We start from the raw sequence: 23,605 nt of genomic DNA, 5'->3' as shown, positions 1-23,605 counted from the left end.
GGAAGTTGGCTAATGTAATTCTTACGAAATGACCATGCTTGTCAAATTGCGCTCGTTCACATATGCAGACATAGATGGAAGTAGCAGGAGACAGATTCCAAGTGAGGCCAAGAAGTCAAATAATCCATGGAGTGGTTAGTGGCGTCCATGTGAAAGAAGGGATGGCTTTCCTTTGAGGTGCACCTAATCCAAGCATGATCCTACAAGACAAGGAAATACATGAGTAGTGGTAGTGCTCTGGGAATATTTTAAAGCTTCCATGAGTTACGGGATGGGGAAGGCTGGATTGTCTATGGTATTAGCCTGCTTATTATGCCGTGAAGACAACTAGACATGATCAGCTTGCTGGTCAACTAAGGCAGTGATGGCAACTATTTGTGTTTTCTTCCATGACATCGCCCCGCTTATTGAATTGTCCATGGAATTGGACCAGTCGTTCTTCATTGGCTTGAAATTTATGTTATGAATTATTTTTTTAAGAAAATGATATGAGTTATTTTCACTAAACATGCTTCTAACTTGAAATTGTTTCAGTTTATACTGTCATAAATTATTTGAGAAAAATAATTTTGGGCAACGATTTAAATTAAAAAATCATCCCAAACGAAATTCTAAGAGGAGGCAAATCTTAGGAATAAATTGTAAGTTGTTATATATATATATATATAATTTTGGGCAACGATTTAAATTAAAAAATCATCCCAAACGAAATTCTAAGAGGAGGCAAATCTTTAGGAATAAATTGAAGTTGTTTATATATATATATATGAAGAACTAGTTGACGTGATCATAGATATCATGCACATGGATTTCCTTAACATGACTGTTTCTGCCACATTTGTTAAATACTTATCCATGGGAGGATAGCACAGTTTTTTTTTTTTTTGGATATTCTATTCAAAATAAACAATGCTTTCTTGGGGTTCTTCGCGTTGCAATCAAATCTAAACTACGTAATTTGACTGAAAAGACACTTAAAACGAGATTTGGTTACATCCCCATGAATTTAATAACATTAGATATCTTCCTGGTCGTGTTATTACAGGATCAAGAGCAATTCATTTATATGTGCATTCTGTGAGCGGAAGACTTCCACCCTGTTTATTTTTATTTTTTTTTTTTAAATTTATTTCTTCTTGATATTTCTTGATTGTTTTGATTTACAGATATCAAAAATAATTTTTTAAACAAAAAATACTTTAAAAACAACTGTTATTATATTTTTAAATACACTAAAATTAAAGTTACTTGTTATTATATTATTCTAATATATTGGTAATTATGGATAACATTCTTACAATGATGGGGGTAGTGGGTTCATCACATAGACTCTGAATTTATTGATTTGTTAATGGTATTCTCTAGTGAAATATAGATTTTAAAGTCGGGCTTGAGATCTCTTTTTTTGGTACAATATTGAGTGTTTAACTTATAAAAAATAATATGTTTTTAACCAGATGCATCTATATTGAAATTATAAATTCTAGCTCCCCTCGAACATGTATAGATTATCGTTTTGGCTAAAATGTAGTTAATTTAATTTTAGGTATTTGAATTTGAATAAATACACATCATTTATTCGTTGCTCTTTCCTGTTATTTTTTTTTTTTTTGTACCCCTTATCTCATTTGTAACGCAATCATTTTATTTTCCTGTGAATAATCATTCAATTTTTTAGGGGATCTTCTAAACGACTGTTTTCTTATTATTATACAGAAGAAGAAGATATCTTTGTGGTATTGATTTTGATAAACACATTCTTGACTGTTTTCTTATTATTATACAGAAGAAGATATCTTCGTGGTATTGATTTTGATAAACACATTCTTATAGTTTCTATGGGAAACTCTTTGCATTGTCTTGCTTGCTGATTAAATGAATATCCAGCAACATTTTCCAAGGCCAACTCCAGCTCTAGGAGGTGATAGAAATCTTGATTTTTAATTACAATTGTCTTGGTCAAATTACTTGTTTTTATCCAATTGCACGCTCTAAAAGAAATTAATTTATTGTTTCTTGGAAGCTTGCAGGGCTGAAAATCTGTTTAATATTCAAGAAACAATTATGCTAATATCGAAGCGATAAACATAAAGGCAGTGTGTGCATATATATATTGATTAGGAGCACCTGTTTGTGCTTAATTTACTCACCTTTGCGTGTTGCATACAAAAAATCAAAATAAAATAAAAACAATCCTTTTGGTTCATTGACATTTTCTTGATTTACCTTCCTAAGATTGTTTCTTTCTTGATTAACTATACAAGTTCCGCAATCCTCCCATAATATCCTTGAACAATTCTTGTCAACTTGAGCAGCTGGCAAATTCAAACTTGGACAAGTTCATGCATCCTCCCAGCCTTTAATTAACATGGAGATTACCACTATAAATACATGCTATCATATCCTCCCAACCTCATCAACTTACTATTCCAGCTCTCTGATATCTAGATTGAGTAGTTCAAACAATGTCTTCCTCCAGATTCACCTCCTCTCTCTACCTTCTAACTCTCTCTCTACTTCTCCAAAATGTTCTTGGAGTTGACCCTCTATATAGTAGCTGTTCAGGCAACGAGAAATCAACTGCTAACTATGGCTCTTATAAAAAAAGCTTGGACGTTCTAATGAGTTCTTTCTACCAACTTGCACCAGCTAAGGAAGGCTTTGCCCTTGGTTCTTTAGGTCAGAGAAACCTAGACCGACCATATGGGCTCGTTCTTTGCAGAGGAGATGTCTCATCCTCAGACTGCAGTGCCTGTGTTGCTGATGCAACCAGGGAGATCCGCAAGCGCTGCCCATACGGTAAAAGTGGATTCATAGCTTACGATAACTGTCTACTGAAGTATTCAAACAAGGACTTCTTCGGCCAGATTGATAGCCGAAACAAGATCTACTTGTATAACGTGCGAAATGTGAGCAATCCAGTGGTATTTAATCAGAAGACAAAGGACTTGTTGAGCCAACTGGCAAACAAGGCTTATATCGCAAGGAAAATGTATGCCGCTGGAGAGTTGGGCCTCGGGGGATCGAAGAAACTTTACGGAATGGCTCAATGCACAAGGGATCTCTCTAGTGTTGATTGTAAGAAGTGTCTAAATAGTGCTATAAGTGAGCTTCAAGGTTTTTCTGGTGGAAAAGAAGGGGGTAGGGTTACTGGTGGGAGTTGTACGGTTAGGTATGAGATTTATCCATTTGTTAAAGCTTAAGCTCTTGTGCTGTTCTAAGGGTTTAATGATCAACACTAGAAATAAGTGTTCTAGCTAGCTAAGAACACATGAAATTTAATCTTGAATAATTCAAGTGTTTGTTTGATTTTAAGTCTTAATAAAGTCCTCCTGTATTGTTTGATTAATTCTCTTCATGTCTCTGAGATATCCTCACGGGTTAGAACATTATTTTTTAGATCACAGGTATTATTTAACATTATTATTATACATATATCAACGGTCAACTTCAAGTTTAGAAGTAAACTGTGTGTGAGCGTCTCGATGTATTATATAATATTCACTGTATTTTAATTTAATTTGCAAGCAGACAAATTTGAAATGGAAATGCACATGGATTTCTTTACGGATATGTTTAAAAATGTCTGAAAGTATTATAATAGTTATTTTTTAAAGTGTATTTTATTTAAAAATATATTAAAATATTTTTTATTTTTTTAAAAGTATTTTAATATTAGTTCATCAAAACAATTTAAAAATATTAATTTAAAATAAAAAATAAAAAATAATTCCCCAAGTTTATTAACTAATTTTCAGGAGACAGATTATTTTGAGCTATGCTGCATCCAATAGTCAATGCTTTCTCATAGTTATTCGTGTTACAATCAAATTTAAACAACGTAATTTGACTGAAAATATACTTAAAAACGAGATTTGGTTATAATCCCATGAATTTAATGACATTAGATATCTTTGTGTATTGATTTTTGATAAACACATTCTTATAGTTTTAATTTGAGTAATTAAGTTCCTATAATTTTCTCTATTAGAAAGTGTTAGAGGTAATTCTATTGATAATCAACCCAATATTTTGTTAATCTTGATTTTTAAAGAGAAAAGGAGCTCAGATTTCAGCTTCTTATTAGTTTAGTTAAAAATTATTAGAAACTCAAAAATTTATTTAAAAAATCAAAAGAATGAAAAATAAAAAAAATTGTTACGATTTTTTTTGCCAATTTCTATTTATCTAAAGCTATAATGTTTTTTTTTTTTACCTTGGAAATCTTTCTTTTACTTCATTTGAAAAAAAAAAAAATTCTTAAAAGGTCAAATCCTCTTAGAAGTGATAAGAATCTGGATCGTTAATTTCGGAAAAATTACTCGCATCAAATTGCAAATTCTAAAAGAATTTTATTTTATTAAAAGAGGGTTTAGTTAGAAATATAATAATAGCTATTTTTTAAAATAATTTTTTAATTTAAAAATATATTAAAATAATATTTTTTAAAAAATTATTTTTAATATTAACATATCAAAACAATCTAAAAATATTAAATAAATTTATTTTCTAAATTTTACCCTCTATAACGGGTTTTCATTATTGAAATAATAATTGTTGAAATAATTTTTTTTTTATTTATCATTGATAGAATATTGCATAATTTTATTTATTTTTTCTAATTTTCCAGGGCAACTCACAAAATCCTAAGAACCTGGATATTAAATTATAATTTACTCTAGCAAAAGTGAAACACAAAAAGGTTATTATCCGAGGCAGGCCTCTATAGGGTCATTATTTCATCCATCAACTATACTATTTATACAGAAGCCCACTGGGCCTTAATCTGCATAAGAGAAGAGAGCACTTCTCTCTTAACCCAATTAAATCCACGAAATACTCCGAGGCTCGAGTTACATCTTGAAATGTCAACCCACATGCCAGCGAGGTAATAAGTATTTAACTGTTTTTATTTTTTTAATGACATTACCTTGAATATTTTTTTTAAAAAAATTAAAAGATGTTATTCAAAAAAATAAAAAAATTAATTGAGTTTTTCCTGAATCATAGGTTGCCCGATTTTTATTTCGTCAATTGTATGTTTAATTTTAAAAGAAACCTAACTTAATTTATAAATATGGTAGTAGTTGTTTTTAAAATAATATTTTTTATTTTTTAAAATTTATAATATAATCTTTCTTTTACTTCATTTGAAAAAAAAGAAAAAACTTCTTACAAGGTCAAATAATCCTCTTAGAAGTGATAAGAATCTGGATCGTTAATTACTTGTCTCAGAAAAATTACTCGCATCAAATTGCAAATTCTAAAAGAATTTTATTTTATTAAAAGAGGGTTTAGTTAGAAATATAATAATAGCTATTTTTTGAAATATTTTTTAATTTAAAAATATATTAAAATAATATATTTTTTTAAAAAATTATTTTTAATATTAGCATATAAAAAAAATTAAAAATATTAAATAAATTTATTTTTTAAATTTTACACTCCAGGACATGTTTTCATCATCAAATAATAATGGTTGAAATAATTTTTTATTTTATTTTTATCATTGATAGAATATTGCATTATTTTATTTTATGTTTTCCTAATTTTCCAGGGGCAACTCACAAAATCCTAAGAACCTGGATATTAAATTATAATTTACTCTAGCAAAAGTGAAACACAAAAAGGTTATTATCCGAGGCAGGCCTCTATAGGGTCATTATTTCATCCATCAACTATACTATTTATACAGAAGCCCACTGGGCCTTAATCTGCAATTCTCTCTTAACCCAATTAAATCCACGAAATACTCCGAGGCTCAAGTTACATCTTGAACTGTCAACCCACATGCCAGCGAGGTAATAAGTATTAACTGTTTTTATTTTATTAATGACATTACCTTGAATATTTTTTTTTAAAAAAATAAAATATTTTATTTTAAAAAATAAAAAAATTAGTTGATTTTTTCCTGAATCACAGGTTGCCCAATTTTTATTTCATCAATTGTATGTTTAATTTATAAAGTGTTTATAAGTATGGTAGTAGTTGTTTTTAAAGTAATATTTTTTATTTTTTAAAATTTATAGTTGATAACATCATATCAAAATAATTTAAAAATATTAAAAATATATTAATTTTAAATAAAAAAATTAATTTTTTTTAAAAACAATTTCCGACTGCATGTTGAAACACTACCATAAACTCTCAAAGCTAGAATGAAAAGCACTAGACTAGGAGCTACTCCTGGCACTTCAACGCTTATTACTTCATGGTTGATACAGTGCATAACAGTGTTTTATTACCTTACTATGAGCATTTTGCCAATTCTCGATAAAGGAGTAAAGTTCGCATCTAACACTTAATACTGTGATTATTCTTCATGTCATCCTTGTACCGTTCTTATTTCTTAATCAAATTATCAATCCAAATAACATTGTACAATAAACAACGTTAATTTTGATGAAAACAACGTCATTGATTCAAGTTAAATTGTCAAAGAAATACATAGATGCACATATCTACGTGAAATCAAAGTCCTTAAATTCAAAGTGAAGGATTAATAAATGCAGTATTATTTCTTAATCTTTAGGCCTAATTAACAGTATTAATCAAGTTATTGTTAATTAAGTTATTTTTATAATATTTTTTATTAATATAAATATTTTAATCAGTTATATATATATCTTGATTAATTTTATAAGTTTTAAAATTAATGATAATATAAATTCCTAATAATTCCAATAAAAAAACTTAACTATGTAATTGTTATAAAACAAACTCAAAACTAATTATACAGTCAAAACATTTGATTGCGCAGGTGTCTATCCAATCGATCCAAGTAGGAAGGTTGAGCACTTGAGATGGTGCTTATATGAGAGAGTGGGTGATTTTAAAATAATTAAGTACCAACAATTAAGCAATGATCCACATGATTAGTGATAATTCATGCAAGCAAGAGCAACAAGATGGGACCTGCTATGTCAGAAAGTGCGGCCAGCTTAGTTATTGACCAAGCCATGATAGGTTGGCAATGCCCCCATTATCGTGTGGTAAGTGGGTTTCAGCTAGATTTTACAATACAAGGAGCTGCAGAAGGGACCAGTTGATTGCCACTACCCAAGTCTTTAAGTCAGTCCTCTAGATGAAGGTTGACAATCATGCATCTAATCACTTTGTGATCTTTTCAAGGGATGCGCAGTGTCAAATTTGGCATTCAGAATATTCTCAAGTATAGCTGGTATACCTAATTTGGGGTCAATCTTGGAAAACAACTTGTATTATTGGATTGTTTTTATTTAAAAGAATATTATTTTAATGATTTTTTTTTGCTTTGATGCGATAAGGTTTAATCAGATTATTTAATATTTTGATTTATATATTAATATGTTAGATTACTCAAGTTTATTGATATTTAAATTAGTTTAAAGTAAAATCCAAGCATGGATGATCAGAGTTTGAATTACTATTTACGGAATCAAACTTGTCATTCCAGGTCTGCTTCCATAACTATGATCTCATGATAAGTATGAGATTTCGGCTCAAGGCCATAATTTACTTTTTTTCAAGGGAAAGAGATCAGATGGTTTGCATCCATCTCCCCCCTATCTATGGTCTGCCTGCCTCTTCATAACTTGCATCTCTTGCAAGAGTTTAATTTAAAAAGAAATATATGCAAACCCAATTAATTTGTTCGGCCAAAGATAGGGCTTGGTAAATGGTGTAAATGTGAGGGCGGTGTTTGGAGTTTCGGAGAGGTCAATCTCCTAAGATTGTTGAGAATTTTCTACCTTTGATAATTAGTGCTGTGGTGGGAATGCTTTCGAAAGTCACCTGCAAACATGCGGCGGGGTGGGACTTTTATGAAGGAGACCGATATATTGGAACGCTAATTGCGAAGGGCTCACTCACTACTACAGTAAATGACATTATTCGACTTTGCTGCATCAATGATTTACATAATTTTAGCATTTGTTGTGAACATTTATGTAATTAACAACATTATTTTCGAGAATGTGGACGGATTATTATCTAAATCATTCCTTGTTGTATAAATATTGAGATGTGTAATATGTATTAGACATATTTATAAATAAACAACATTAAAATCTATAAATTTAATAAAAAAAATTTAAACAAGTCATATAAATCTTTTTTATATATATAAAAATAAATTAGGTTGAGATTTTAATAGCGTTAATTAGTTGAGATTTGTCAAAAGAACCAATTTAATTAAAGAAATAAAGTTTCAATATATAATTTATATTATATTTTAGCATACCTCTTTAAGTAAAAATTTATTGAGTATAAAATTTATATAAATCCACATTATCTTATATTTAGTTTTTATTAAATAAATATGAATAATAAAATTCAAATTCGTGACTATTTTGTTATTAAAACTTTGATATCATGTCAAATAACTAATTTAATTAAAAAATTTAAATTATTTAGTGAAATTTTAAAATATAATTTATATTATCCTATAAAAAAATTAAGATCATGTACTAATTTAGATTTAGATTTATAAGTTATTGTTTAAGAAAAAAATCAGACAAGTCAAATGATTTCTTTTTTTGTTGATATCGTATGTCCAATTTAGGTTAAAATAATTCAAAAGTTGTTGTTTAAGAAATTTCTTCATTACTTTTGGATTCGGTGGGACTTTTATGAAGGAGACCGATATACTGGAACGCTAATTACGAAGGGCTCACTCACTACAACAATAAATGACATTAATGGACTTTGCTGCATCAATCATTTACATAATTTTAGCATTTGTTGTGAACATTTATGTAATTAACAACATTATTTTCGAGAATTTGGACGTACTGTTATCTAAATCATTCCTTGTTGTATAAATATTGAGATGTGAAATATCTATTACATATATTTATAAACAAACAACATTGAAATCTATAAATTTAATAAAAAAATCCAAACAAGCCACATGAGTTTTTTTTATCAAAACAAATTAGGTTGAAATTTTGATAGTATTAGTTGAGTTTTGTCAAAGAATCAATTTAATAAAAAAAATTAAGTTGTGAAGTGAAATTTCAATATATAATTTATATTATTCTGTAATATATCTCTTCAAGTAAAAGTTTTTTTAGTATGAAATTTATAGAAGTTCATACTACTTTATATTTAATTTTTATCAAATAAATAAAAATAATAAAATTTAAATTCATGATTATTTGATTATTAAGGTCTTAATACCATGTTAAAGAACTAATTCAATTAAAAAATTTATATTATTAAGTGAAGTTCTAAAATATAATTTATATTATTCTGTAATAAGACTGATGTGCTGATTTAGATTTAAATTTATAATTTATTGTTTAATAAAAAAATTTAGACAAGTCAAATGAGTTTTTTGTATTGATATTGTATGTCCAATTTAGGTTGAAATAATTAAAAAGTTGTTGTTTAAGAAATTTCTTTATTTCTTTTAGATTCTTTCATAGTTAGGTTTTGAAAATTTTATTTTATTTGAGTTTTTATTAATTAGATCCTCGTCAGGTAGGTTTAACTTGCTATTTAAATAATTTTGTATATTATTTCTTATAGTAATTAAGATAAATCAAAGTTCTCTATGCAGTTTAGCTGTAATTTTAAATTTCAAAAAAACTTTTTTTTTTCATTATACATTGCGTCGTCCTGGAATTGTAAAAAGCACATGGATTTTTTTTTTTTATATATATAGATATATATGACTAATTAATGATAAATGGATAGAGTTGAAGTTTGAAAACGAGATGCCGTTGCTCTTATTTTATAAAAGTATTCTTGAACTTCAACTCATTACAATCTCTTCTTTTTAAATTGAAAAAAAACCAATCTCTATATCATTAGAAACTCCTTCAAAAAATCAGCCCAATTACACTTCAATTCGATAAACATCAGTTGATACCTTCTCGTAGCTGTATATCCTGTGATCATGCGAGTCAAAAGAATGGATTCCTCATGTGTCAATCGTAACATTAACTAATGGGAGGAACTCATGGGATATTAAAAGTAACCACAAAGAAAACTTTTTATTCAATATTAATACATGAAAGTGACTAAAACATGAAGTGCGAACACATAAAATAAGGGTTTCATTCCTTAACATAGTGTCCATCAACATTCTCCAAGTAGTTAAGCATTGACAAAAGGGTATATTTCATATCTGAAATTGCAACTCCCACTGACAACTCTGCCACCTTCTTTCCCGTCACAGCAGCTTGGAAGTTCACCGATTATACCATCGAGGCATTTCTTACAGACAGCACTAGAAAGATCCCGAGTGCACTGGACCAATCCATATAGCTTGGTTGATTCTCCTAGCTCCATCTCTCCTGTTTCGTACAACTTGGGGGTTGCTTGAACTTTATTGGCAAGCTGAGTCAGAAGCTCTTTGGTCTTTCCGTTGAAGGTAACTGGCTCACTTACAACTTTCACGTTCCACATATAGAACTTGTTTCCATTATCAATTTGGCCAAAGAATCCATTGTTTGAGTACTTCAAAAGACAGTTATCATACCAAATGATGGCCGCTTTATTGTATGGACAGCGCTTTCGGATCTCACCGCCTGCCTCAACAACACAGGTCTTGCAATCTGAGGTTGAGGCGTCACCTCTACAAAGAGCAAGCCCATATGCTCGGTCCGGTTTCTGGCCTATTGAACCCAGACCAAATCCTGTACTAGGGGTTTGATAGTAGAGGTAACTAGTAAGCTTGTTTAGGTTGGATTCATAAGGGCCATTGGCAGTGAAGTTCTCAGGAGTTGAACAGAAATGGAAAAGTGGGTCAGCTCCAAAACCAGTGTGGACAAGGAGAGAAAAGGCTAATAGACATAGAAAGGAGGCGAAGTTGGAGAAAGACATGGTTGCTAGAACTGATTGATGGGCTTAAACTTGGGATAATACTGGGATATATAAAGCAAAAACAGCATTGACTTGGATGAGGTTAAGGGGTTGACCCTTTCATTTGTTTTATTAGGGATAGAACTTTCTATTTGAATTTGCTATGCTGAAGGCAAGAAATCTCAACTTTGAGGTTAGGTTGATTTGAACAGTTGATGAATGTAAAAGCTAGATTAGTTTCATTTGATAAAGCTTGCTAACACAAGTGGTTGAGAGCTAGAATAGGATATAAGGAAGGTATTCGGTTCAAGCCCAGTTATAAAATGGTGCAACTTTTCAAGGAAACTAGATGGATTCTCGTGATCTAAACACTGAGATGATCTGATGCGAACAGTTCAAGTAATGATCCGACTGCTTGTAAAATATAAAAAAATGAAAATAAAAAAGTAGGAAGAGATTCATAATTTGATGATGATCAACTCTGAGAGAAGAGTGGAGAGGTAACAGAAATTAAACTGTGAGAGAAGAGTGGAGAGGTAACAGAAATTAACTACTTATTATAAAAATATATGCAGAGATTGATTGAGCAATATCCTTACTGTCAAGTATTTTATATCTCAAAGGGAACTCTGCCATATTTATTTTAGGGTTAAAATTTAAAATTTTTCCGACGTCCAACGTTCTGCTGCTGACACATTTATGGACAAAATAGATAGGTTCACAAATGAAATAAAGTTCACGAAAAAACCCGGACGAGTTAGAGTTCAGATTATAAAGCCTGATGAAAACAACAATAACATTACATTCTATTATTATTGGATTGAATTTATTTTTTTTCCAGAGAATTTACATGCAGTTTTCTTTTAAAAAACGACTTTGCAAATCATCTTACCTTTGAATCTTTCAAAATTAATTTCAAAAGTTGTTATTTTATCTATTTTAATTATTTTTTTATTAATTTTAGATTTTAATTAGTTTTTCCTGCGTAAATTTAGATTTTTTGATTAGATCAGATTTAGGAATTCTATATAAATAGTTATAGAGTATTTTCCTTAGATTCATACTATTATTCAGACTTTTATATAACATTAAAGACTTTTTTATAATTTTTCAACAGTGTTAGAGCTATTACTCTAAAGCTTGGGCTATTATTTTAAAGCTTGAAAATTCTCGTTTTTATTTTTGATATACATTACATCAATTTTTATTCATAAAATTAATTAGAAAAAAATATTTCCTCTCTAAGAACCCAATAATAAAACTCTAATTCAGTCATCTCAAGTTCAAATAATCTTATTCCTACCACCCAAACCAACCATGTCTTGAGAGCAATTCGGGAAGAAAATATTTGAAGATATATAATTATTTTAAACAAATAAAAAATGTAGGCTTATTTACTGATAAGTTAGTTTACTCTCTCAATTATTATTTTGATTTATAATTTAAAACAAGGTCACGAGAAAAAAAAAATCATAGATGCACAAGTTCATATATGGTGGTCGACATGTAATTCAACCTCTAATTAAAAAAATAGTCTTAGTCCATATAAGTTGCGGTCCAACAACACCTCATATACCTGTTTTTATTTTATTTTTAATAAAAAAATGAAGGCCATTCAAGGTGTTTGACCACGATCCTAAATGATTTAAGCACCTACTAGCAAGTGCTTCTTTCTATGAATGTATTAATATCAGAAATACTAACTCATGGCTTTTAGCTTAATTTTCAAATGAAAGCACATAACGAGGCTTGTTATGAGAAGCTCACTCGCAAATACCTCTTACGAAGGGCAATTTTCCAAGCTCACATAGGAAAAATAGAGTAAAATTCAGAATTGTATTTTAGCTTCAGTTAGTGTATTTAGTAGTGTTTAAGATTATGGTAAAAATTATTTTTTAAAATATTTTTTATTTGAAAATACATTAAAATAATATATTTTTTATTTTTTTAAAATTTATTTTTAACATTCCTATATCAAAACAATTCTAACATTAGTATATCAAAACAATTCAAAATTATAATTTTTTTTATAATATTTACTAATTAAAACAATTTAATACATAAAAAAATATTAATTTAATTTTTTAAGTAAACAAAAAAATATTAATTTAATATTTTTTAAGTAAATTTTTTTTAAAAACAAACCCATATAATTGAGCATCCCTAATCTCATACTTCACCTAATGATCTCCTTGCTAATTAATTTACTTAGAGTTCTGGTAACATTGACATTTTCAAGTGCATGCCCGGCCCAAACTAGATTATGTTTAGTGTTAGACCTTGATTTTCAATAATTTCTTTTCTTTCTTTCTTTCATTTTTTTGAGTGGTACTGAATAGCAATAAAGACTTGCTGAGGCCTGTAATTAATATCTACGTGCTTCCTTGATATGATACCATCTTCTAGAAAAACAACGAAATTGTGTGTACCCTAGTTTTTTTTTTTATAATTTTGATTGACAAGTAAACAAGGTACAGGCACAGATTGTTTGCCATATAAATCTCACAGCATAAGAGCAAGAATTCTTTACCCGACCTGCTCACAGAATAATAAGAAATATGCATGCTTCTCTAACAGTTTATGCATGCATATTCCCAGAATTTCTACAAAATAATTGATTGCAGTTTGATAGTCAGACAGACCAATGACTTGGTGTTCTCATTAAAATTAATATAGTCTTTGAAAAGAGAGGAAGCTGTCAGCATACAAGGATTCACCGACTCAAGGAAGACATACAAGGAGGCAATAAATCATCGGAATTATCAGATACATTCATTATTAACCTAGTAAAGAGCCACTTTGAAACCCAACAAGGAAAAATGACATAGAAATTCCAAAAAATATTTTTAAAAATGAAATCCCATCAAGTTCATCTTTGGGTGCTTAATTTGATGTCTGAAATCAGCATCATCGGAGTGGGGCTCTGTTTTTCTTTTTTCTTTTATATCAGGAAGAAACTTTAGTTTCTTTGTTAGGTGTTTCCTCAAATCTACATTCATCTTTAAATGGCAAACAATATTGGCCTGCCTCTGTAGACTGTGAAATGTGAACGTAGACAGGAAGCTTGCCATATGTTCCATTATTATAAAGACACTAAGCCTTTAAAATAAAGGATGGTTTATTAAGTTTATAAATTGATATCTAAATGTTCTACAAGTGTTTACAGGGAGATTTTTTTGAGTTAAAATAAATTAAAAATAATTTTTTTTAAATAACTATCCTGGTTTCCAATCATAATCATATATAGTAGTGGCTGGGATATGAGTTAGAAGGCAAAACTTTTTCTTTTTTTTTTTTTAAAACAAATAACCTTTTAAAATAAAAATAGGTTTCAACACGTAAATTTAGGTTGGAAGGCCCACATGTCTAGATTCTTTCTTTTAAAGACTTATGTTTCTAGGACTTACACTTTTTCTTTTAAAGATTTATACTTATAGGTCATGTCTTGTCTTTATTTTTTTTGTCTTTTCCTTTGTATATATTTAGGTTATACCTAAATATAGATTCATGACAATAATTTTTTAAAACCTAGTTGAGTTGAAAATGCGCACCAAGAATTTAATAGATTAATCCATATTATTTGGATTATTATTTTTTTAAATGTATTTTTTGTTCTTCATTTTAGAATTTTTTTTTTATTCTTTGTTATTAATAATTTTTTTATTTCACTTAAAATTAAAAAATACAATTTCATCTTTTATTTTCTATAATTTATTTTTGTTACCTTAGCTTAACACGCCTTTAATGTTTTTTATTTTTTAAAATATTTAATGCAAAAAACTCTCATTCACTTTATTATAATATAATTAAATAAAAAATAATCTTTAAAATCAAGAATTTACTAACTTTAATAAGACACATCACTTGCCTCGTGAATTTGATTGATTGACTAATCTCACTTAGTTGTTAATATATATGTTCATAGATGTTTATATATATGCTTATTGAATCCGAGTGTACTAGTTTTTGATCTAGATCATGATCAGTTGAGGATTGGCCGCTCTCACACTTACAACTGGTGATAATATGCTGAACATCTAAATGTGAAGCAGGTGGACTGTTCTTGTCAGGGACTTTTTGGAAACACAGCCCATCATATAGGTGGCTAAGTGTGGAGTTATTTGTGACAAAAGAACTTATCAGCTCACAACATCGAAATCCATCTCGGTAAAATGTTTCAGGTGCGGCAGTTTCAGTGTGGCCAAGTCCATCTGTCTGGGCTATACCAGAGGGTGATTTCTCAAAACGAAGGCGATTGAAAAAAGAGGAAAACATACAGGGAATCTCAAAATCAACAGACTTGAAAGATTTAATGTCTGCAGACTTTTCACCAAGTATCCCAGCTTATGAAAATCTGAAGATTTAATGTCTACAGACTTGTTGTATCTGCAGCATTTTCTTGCTTATTTTACATGTTTCTCCCGGTTCTGAAACTTGAAAATTCTCTACAACTTGCTTAAACTTTCAGTCATCTGTGAAACCAAACAAAACTATTTACCATATAAATTTCACCTCACAAGATCATGGATTCTCTATTTTCAGCTGTTAACTAAGAACAAACGTAACTTCTGCGCCAGTCATGCGAACCCATTTCCTGAACTAGCAATGTCTCCATATAAAAATTTCACATCACTACCGACGATATAATTCAGTGATCGAAACCCAATTTATAGATTGTTGTGATGACACTGGCAACTGAGTTGAACCAGAATCGTCTGTTCCTGAAGCTGATTCAGAATTTTCCCTTGGCATGTAAAAACCTGGTCGTGATGGCGTGGGAGAGGTCATGGTGTTACCATTGAGCATCATGACAATCTGTGACATTGTAGGTCTGTCAGCAACAGCTTCTTGAACACACAACAACCCTATGTGGATGCACTTCAAATTTTCATTTTCTGGCCTTTGCCCACCTAATGTAGGATCCACCAACTCTAAAGCTGTTCCGTTAGTCCAGTGTCGCCATGCCTGGAACAAATTAAAACACTCAAGTTTTGCCCAATAATGGCAGCTACATTTTTCTTACACGACAAAACAATTTACCAGCATGCTTACACAGCTTTGAAGATTTATTGAATTACGGAAACTAGACATCTTTTGACCCGTGACAATCTCCAAAACCAGAATACCAAAGCTGTAAACATCGGATTTAGTTGAAAAGTGCCCCTTTTTAGCGTACTGCAGTGCCATGTAACCACTTTCATGTCAATAAAGCAAGAAACAGAATATAAGCCAACCACTTTCATGTCAATAAAGCAAGAAACTGAATATAAGCCTTCCATTATGTGCCGATGTATATAACTGTTAAGCCACATTTTATATATAGAAACTGTATCAAATGTAACAGAACTCAAAAGCTCAACACTTACTAAGCCCAGCAATTCGCTTGGTATTGCCTTGAGTTTGACTTCCCGAGAAAAGCCTGGCCAGCCCAAAATCAGAGATTTCAGGTTGCATGGAGACATCTAATGGCATAGCAAAGGCACAACAACCAACAAACCTACAAGAAAAAACAACTATTCCTTATTATTACTTCATTCTCCTCGAGATCATTACACCACTCTCCGTAAAATAAACTCATATACCGGAGATATTTAAACATATCGGGTCATCAAATAAACATACAAGTCCATTCAAAAAAATCACACAAAACAACACAGTTCTATACAATCACACATGCTCCTTACACTATTCATTCTCCTTTTATTTCTTATACATCATTTCTTATAAAACATTTACAAATTTAAATATTGAAGAGTCTCCTATTCCGACAGGAGTCTTGTTTTTCTCAAGAGGGTGTGGAACAATCAAGTTTATTCACCCTGTCAGCTCATCAACTACTGACCAAATCTAACCATCTTATTAGCCCATCAACTAGTGATGGTATCTAATATGAAGTTTTTACAAATTCATCAATGCAGAAATTCATATAGGATCAAGGCCAAAATATTACCATCATCACTAGCAAGGGCGGAGGCATGGCTTGGGTGGGCTCTAATTTGCATTAAGATTTTATCAATATTTTTTAACTAATTTTATATATATTTTTTTTATAATTCTCAATTGAGTTATCAATTTTTTTTGAAAGTTTACATGAATTCTTGTAATATAATACTATAGTTTGGGTTAAAATTTTAGAATTTTTGAAAAAATTCATAAATTTGATGAAAAATCATAATTTAACCAGTTTTATAATATTAAATATAATTTTTAATCTGACCATCAAACTAAACTAAAATTTTACAAAAGATCTTAAAATATATTAAATAAAATATGGTTAAAATTTTAGGATGAAAAGAGCTTGGTAGTGCTAAAAAAAAAACTGTCAAATAAAAGCAAAATAACTCATTAAGAGTAAAATAATTATTTGTCATTAAAAAAATAAAACAAATTAGCTCTTTCTTTTTTTTATATGTTGCTGACTAGGCAGAAGAAAAATAGAAAAAGAAAGAAAAGAAAAGGCGAGAGAGAGAAAAAAGTAAGGGAAAAACAAAAAAAAATTAAAAAAAATAAGAGAATAACCTTGTAAACTTATAAAATTCAGCTTATAAAACACTAATTTAAAAAAGAATCAAGTGAAGGAAGGAGGAATTGAGAGAAAAAAAAAATTAATTATTTTGTAGTCAAGTTGACATGAGATTATTATTTTATTTCAGTTGAAGGATTATTACAATATCAATTCAGATTCGATTATTGATGAATTATATTCTACAAAATATCAAAGGATGTAACTTTAATGGTGAGTTTATTTTTAGTTTTACTTCAATTTTATATATTTTTAAATTTATTTTTAATATTTTGGATAGTATATTTGAATTAAAATCTTAATGTTAACTTCAAAAATTCTTATACATAAGTTAATAATTAATATTAAAAAAATTTATATATTTATTTAATACTTCAAGAAAAGAAAAATTCATGACTCTGTCCTTGTCCTTGATTACTGGTTGAATTTTTTGTTACAGTTGCAGTTGAATTGAGTTGAATTGAACTGATGGAGGAGGAGGAGGAGGTGACAGCATTGACAATGAAAAGAATGAATATATCTTGTAGCCAATACTGCAGCTGAGAGCATATACCCAAGAAGCTACACTTTTACTCGAAAGCTGCGCAATATAACCGATAATACTTCAAAGACAGCGTAAACATTCATCTCCTGTTAAGTTTCTGGTGCACTGAACCATAGCATATATATCAATAGAACTTGTGTAACTAGTCCTTCCATCTGCTAATCTTGAAGTATCAGCGGCAGCGTTGGATGAGATGTTCCCAAGCAAACTTCCTAATTGACTCCTGAAAAGAACCGGGTCTTCAGCATTCTGAAGGCTAAGAAAAACAAGCTTTATAGCAACGTCAGCAGTTGAGAAAAATGGCAAGTCCGAGTACTGTAGCAAACTACTCTCGTTAAATACAAAAGCAACCTTCTGGTGAGGACACCGTTGGATGATTTTTGTAGCTACAGAATTTGCACAGTTATGGCAAACTTCCTTGGGGGTAAAACCTGGACAGTTTTTGAGGCCATAAACCAGATTGAGGTTCTGGCCCAGGCCCACAGTAGAGATATAGTAACCTGTTAGAGAAGCATTTGCAGTTTGCAGCTAATGAAGTGAGGGTAAGATTTAGGTTCTGCTGATAGGCACACCCAGAAGTGTAATTCATGGAATTATCACAGTATGTAACTTCTTGGCCTTTAGAAAGGTAGTAAAAATGAAGAACACATGAAACCAAGAGTAAGAAACCAGCATCTAACATCATCGATTGCATAATTGTCAGTTCTGTGAAGGCTGCAGAGGAAGAATGAACGAGAAATGCATATAGTTTGACATGAAAATATTGAACTTAAACCAGACACATATATGAAATTTCTGAAGGGTTTCAATAAGAAAATTACGAGGTTAATGTAGGGTGAGAGGCCTGGATTTTGTTCAAGAAAGTCCAAGCTTATGAAAGAAAGGACTTCACTTGTATTATTGCATCAGTCAAAAGAGAAGTCTAAGAGAGTAAATATCTTTCTTCCCGACTTCGTCAAACCTATCTCTGTGTATCTGTTTCTGTATCTGTATTTGTTTCTTTGAAGGTGGGAATAGATACAAACATAAAATCCAAGGACTTGGCCAATTTTAAATCTAAAAACAACCCTTTCCAATGGCCTGCTCTCAGAATAATTGGAAATATTCATACTTCTCTCTCAGCTTATGCATATTGCCAGTAATTTTTGTTTGTGAACCTACAAAATATTTGAAAGCAGTTCGATAGTCAGACTAATGACTTTGATAAAGATAACATGAGACTACCGTTATCCCAGCCAATTTAAAACGGCAATCGAAATCAACAAACTCAGTAGAATGTTTCAGGGGTGAGGATCATCGACTTTCCATGAGACTCATATCTAATTCAGTGGTAACTCCTAGGATATGAACATGTAATTAATATCATATAAAACCAGACTAAATTTCAATTGCTTCCAGGAAATCAAGCAAGCCAAACATATACAGATTTCAAATATTCACCAGCTTCTGACCATAATTATAAGATCCGGCTCTGCCTGGCATCATACTAGGAACCCGCAAACTCGATGCCTGGTCAAGGCGAGGTTAAGGTAAGCGGAAACTGGAAACCCTTTCTTCTTTTCACCAAAACAAAGTTATTTTGAGTTTTTAAGAAACAAAAGCCAAAGTTTACGTTGACCTCTCCGGACTAGTGACTCAAGCCTCAGCACAGGTCAATCCTCGGGTGGTATCTTATAACTATCCTCTTAACATTTAAACTCAAATATCCTTTTTGTCGTACAATAGCAGTGTTTTGAGCCATGTCCATATGTCTGGGCGTCCCAAACAGTGAATTTTGTGGAAGAAGTCAATAGAATAAAGAGGATGTCAGCTTACAAGGTTCACCTAGGGTAAAGCTAGTGAAGCTGACCTCCACACAAATAGACTCAGATGGTATTCCCTTTGTTGAGGGGGAGGAGGAGAGTCTGCTGCTAGCAAACAGCAGATACAGATTTTGATCAGATATGGAGCAGGCCAGAGATGAAGATACCGGGGATGAGGAAAGAGACTTAAACTGAGGCAAGGTTCGTTCTGAAATAACCGAGTTAAGTACCGATTAAAAGAAGCATCATCGAGTAAGAAGCAGAGGGTGACGGAACGGAATTCAAAGATGCTTATAGGCCTTATTCGACCACGATCTTCATGGTTAACTGTACCATTTAACGGACGAGACGGACGAAAACTATATATAGATATTCCGGAAATCCATCGAAAACACTGACCTCCGAGTCCATATTGGCTCACTGAATACCAGCTCGATGTTCTGGATTTAGGTTTTCCAATAGCTGATTATTAAAAACAAAGTCATAGCCTATCGATAGCTGAACCAACTGTATATATAAAAAAAAAAGACCTGAACAGCGTACTCCAAGAATGAAAACATGGGCTTTAACCAAAGATGGAACATCAGGAAGCTAAGACAAGAGAAGCAAATCTCGATAACGTACTAAAAAATGGGACATACTGTGTACGAAATTCGATTTAAAACTCACCAAGTTTCTGGAAGTAACATATTAACAGAAAGAACACTTTGGCACCATGTAAATTACTATCAAAACTTTGACTCTCCTCTGTAGTCATGTCACTCTCTTGTTCATGTTATGGCATATCCTTGTATCAAAATCAGGGGCTGGAAACTTTGGCTGGCAGTAAATGTCCCTCTGAATCAAGCATTCCAACCAACTTAAATCATCAGAAGAGGGCAATGAGAAGAGAGGAAGTTGTCAGCATACAAGGATTCACCAACTCAAAAAAGACATGCAAAGAATCAATAAATCATCAGAATTATCAGATACATTCATTAATGACATAACAAAGAGCCATTTTGAAACCTCAACGATGAATAATGAAAGAAATTCCAAAAATTATTTCAAAAATGAAACTACACCAAGTTCATGTTTTCGTACTCTAATGTCTGAAATCAGCATCGCAGAAGCGGGGCTCAGTTTGTTTTCATTTATATCAGAATATAAACATGGACAGGAAGATTGTCATACATTCCATTTGATCTAAATCATGATGAGTTGAGGATTGACCTTTCTACCACTTAGAACTGGTGATAATATGTTGATTACAAGGAGCATCTAAATGTGAAGCAGGTGGACAATTCTCGTCAGGGACTTTTTGGAAACGCAACCCATCATATGGTTGGCTAAGTGAGGAGTTCGTGGGAAAAGAATTTATCTGGCCATCACTTCGAAATCTACCTCGGTAAAATGTTTCAGGTGTAGCAGTTTCAATTTGGCCAAGTCCATCTGTCTGGGCTATTCCAGAGACTGAATTTTCAAAACGAATACAATTGTAAGAAGAGGAAAACATACATGGAATCTCAAAATCAAAAGACTAGAAAGATTTAATGTCTACAGATTACTTTTCACTAAGTAACCCTGCTTATGAAAATCTGAAGACAGGTCATTCGACTTGTTATATATATGCAGCATTTTCTTGCTTATTTCATATATTTCTCCGGGTTCTGAAACTGGAAAATTCTGCAAAATTTGTCCTTGGTTCTGATAACATTTTATGCATGTTAATCAAGCACTGTTAGTAAGACAAGGTTATGGAAATCACTTTTATTATAGCAAATACAATTCATCTGTAGGACACCAGAAATGCTGTCTACAACTTGCTTAAGACAGTGAAACCAATCAAAACTATTTACCATATAAATATCACCTCGTAGGAGCATGAATTCACTATTTTCTTCTGTTAACTAACAGAAACATAACCTCTATTCCATTCGTGGGAACCCAATTGCTGAACTGGCAATTTCTCCACATAGCAATTTCACACCACTAGCGAGGATCTAATTCAGTGATCGAAACCCCATTTATAGATTGTTGTGATGAAAATGGCTACTGAGTTGAACCAGAATCTTCTGTCCCTGAAACTGGTCCAGAATTTTCCATTGACACATAAAAACCAGGCTGCGATGGCGCTGGAGAGGTTATAGTGGAACCATTGAGCATCATGACAATCAGTGACATTGAAGGTCAGTCAGCGGCAGTTTCTAGAACACATAACAACCCTATGTGGATGCACTTCAAAATTTCATTTTGTGCACATCATCCGTTCCTATTTCCTTAACAAACTTTTGTGCACAGCCACAACATAAACCTTAATAAATTGCTGTGACATAACCACATCAAATATGATTAGTAAAGCAAGTTGCTGCAAAATTTCATATAGGATCAGGGCCAAAATATTACCATCATTACTGGTTGAATCTTTTGTTTCAGTGGTGTTGAGGTGGTTTTGACCAGAGGAGGAGGAGGAGGAGGTGGTGGCAGTGATAACAACGAAAATAATGAATATATCTCATAGCTAATATTGCAGCTGAGAGCATATACCCGACAACCTACACTGTCACTCGAAAGCCTTGTAATATACCTGATAGTAATTTGAAGACAGCGCAAGCTTCAACTAATGATCTCCTTGCTAATTAATTTACTTAAAGAGTTATATTAACATTGACATTTTCAAACTAGGCTATAATATTATTTGTCTGATGAAAAGAGATTTTTTAAAAATTAATTTTTAATTTTTTTTAAATTTATTTGTTATTAAAAAATACTTTTTAATCAAAGAAAAATTTAATTTTTTTTATTTTGGACAGAAAACACTTTCTGAAAATTATGAAAAATTTAAAAATATCATATTATTTGTTGATTTTATTAAATTTGATATTTAAACTTTTGATTGTTGTATATATGTTTTTTGAATATTTTTTTTCAATTTAATCCTTTAAAATTTAATTTTTATATTAACTTTGATTTTCATTTTTTTAATTGTTATTTGCTTTTCTCTTATTATTTTTTAATTAAAAAAATTTTTTCTATCAAATTTTTTTCTTATTCTTTTGATTGTTACTTATTTTATTTGAAATAATTTATGAAATGATAATTATTATTATTTTAATTTTTTTATCTTTTAATTTTTTATTTGTTAGATTTGATATTTATTATTTTGATTATTATTTATTTTACTTGAGATAATTTATGAAATTATATATATATTTTAATTTTATTCTCATTGAACCCTTTAATTTATAAGATTTATTCTTTATTATTTTAATAAAATAAAAAAAATAAAAAATTAATAAATTATTTTTCAACTTATTTTTCATAACTCATCAAAACACTGGAAAATACTTTCTAATTTATTTTTCATTACATTAACTAATATCAAAAAATAATTCATATTATTAAAATTTATTTTCTCAAAATTCACTTTAAAATAAAAATTTCCTTTCTAGTAAACAAATACATTTATGTTTAGTGTTGGAACATGTTTTTCAATAATTTCTTTTCTTTTCCGTTTTTTTTTTTTTCGAGTGGTGAATAACAATATTATAGTAGCCAATCTCAGAAAATAATTTACATTCTTGAAATTTATTTATTTAAAATTTATTTTAAAATAAAAATTTATTTTCTAGTAAAAAAATACATTTATGTTTAGTGTTGGGACATGTTTTTCAATAATTTCTTTTCTTTTCTGTTTATTTTTTTTTAAGCGGTGAATAACAATATTACTTGCTGAGCCTGTAGTATCTACGTGCTTCCTTGATATGATACCATCATGGCATCTTCTAGAAAAACAACGAAATGCAGGAACCGTCGAGGAGTCTAGCTTCTAGGATCGACGACATGTCTTTTTCTTTTTTAATAAAAAATACAGGTTAGACATGCGGGCTCAGCTGCCCTGTTAATGATGGGCTAGTCATGGGCCTAGTTTTTGCTAGCTTTTTCTTCTTCTTCTTCGGTTTTTTTATT

The 23,605-nt window shown here is 30.5% G+C and overlaps 3 protein-coding genes across 3 annotated transcripts; 1 reads left to right on the top strand and 2 right to left on the bottom strand.

Annotated features, from left to right (window-relative positions):
- Positions 1 to 2,410: 2,410 nt before the first annotated feature.
- LOC105110023 (cysteine-rich repeat secretory protein 38-like) lies at positions 2,411 to 3,349 on the top strand. Its single transcript, XM_011004919.1, has one exon. The coding sequence runs from the start codon at positions 2,466 to 2,468 to the stop codon at positions 3,201 to 3,203; it is 738 nt and encodes a 245-aa protein (XP_011003221.1). The 5' UTR covers positions 2,411 to 2,465; the 3' UTR covers positions 3,204 to 3,349.
- A 6,602-nt stretch (positions 3,350 to 9,951) lies between these two features.
- Positions 9,952 to 11,255, bottom strand: LOC105110022 (Receptor-like protein kinase-related family protein). Its single transcript, XM_011004918.1, has one exon. It carries the CDS (start codon positions 10,807 to 10,809, stop codon positions 10,081 to 10,083), a length of 729 nt encoding a protein of 242 aa, XP_011003220.1. The 5' UTR covers positions 10,810 to 11,255; the 3' UTR covers positions 9,952 to 10,080.
- Positions 11,256 to 15,420: 4,165 nt separating this feature from the next.
- LOC105110045 (cysteine-rich receptor-like protein kinase 10) lies at positions 15,421 to 21,820 on the bottom strand. The gene is made up of 7 exons (XM_011004947.1): positions 21,703 to 21,820; positions 21,041 to 21,109; positions 17,967 to 18,355; positions 17,749 to 17,891; positions 16,151 to 16,285; positions 15,841 to 15,982; positions 15,421 to 15,753 (listed from the first exon to the last, which is right to left on the bottom strand). Exons 1-7 carry the CDS (start codon positions 21,818 to 21,820, stop codon positions 15,421 to 15,423), a joined length of 1,329 nt encoding a protein of 442 aa, XP_011003249.1.
- Between the last annotated feature and the right edge of the window lie 1,785 nt (positions 21,821 to 23,605).

This window comes from Populus euphratica, unplaced genomic scaffold (genome assembly GCF_000495115.2).
Source record: "Populus euphratica unplaced genomic scaffold, PopEup_1.0 scaffold431.1, whole genome shotgun sequence".
Classification (NCBI taxonomy): domain Eukaryota; kingdom Viridiplantae; phylum Streptophyta; class Magnoliopsida; order Malpighiales; family Salicaceae; genus Populus; species Populus euphratica.
This window is presented reverse-complemented; position numbering and strand designations above follow the sequence as displayed.

Bases quoted from the DNA above. Each gene is read 5' to 3' on its own strand.
- LOC105110023 (XM_011004919.1), top strand. From the start codon at position 2,466: ATGTCTTCCTCCAGATTCACCTCCTCTCTCTACCTTCTAACTCTCTCT.
- LOC105110022 (XM_011004918.1), bottom strand. From the start codon at position 10,809: ATGTCTTTCTCCAACTTCGCCTCCTTTCTATGTCTATTAGCCTTTTCT.
- LOC105110045 (XM_011004947.1), bottom strand. From the start codon at position 21,820: ATGTCACTGATTGTCATGATGCTCAATGGTTCCACTATAACCTCTCCA. The intron at 16,286-17,748 runs GTAACAAAAAAT...TTTTTCTTGTAG, and splicing joins AACTCAATTCAACTGCAACT to GTTTGTTGGTTGTTGTGCCT. The intron at 15,983-16,150 runs GTGTTGAGCTTT...TTGACATGAAAG, and splicing joins CGAATTGCTGGGCTTAGTAA to TGGTTACATGGCACTGCAGT.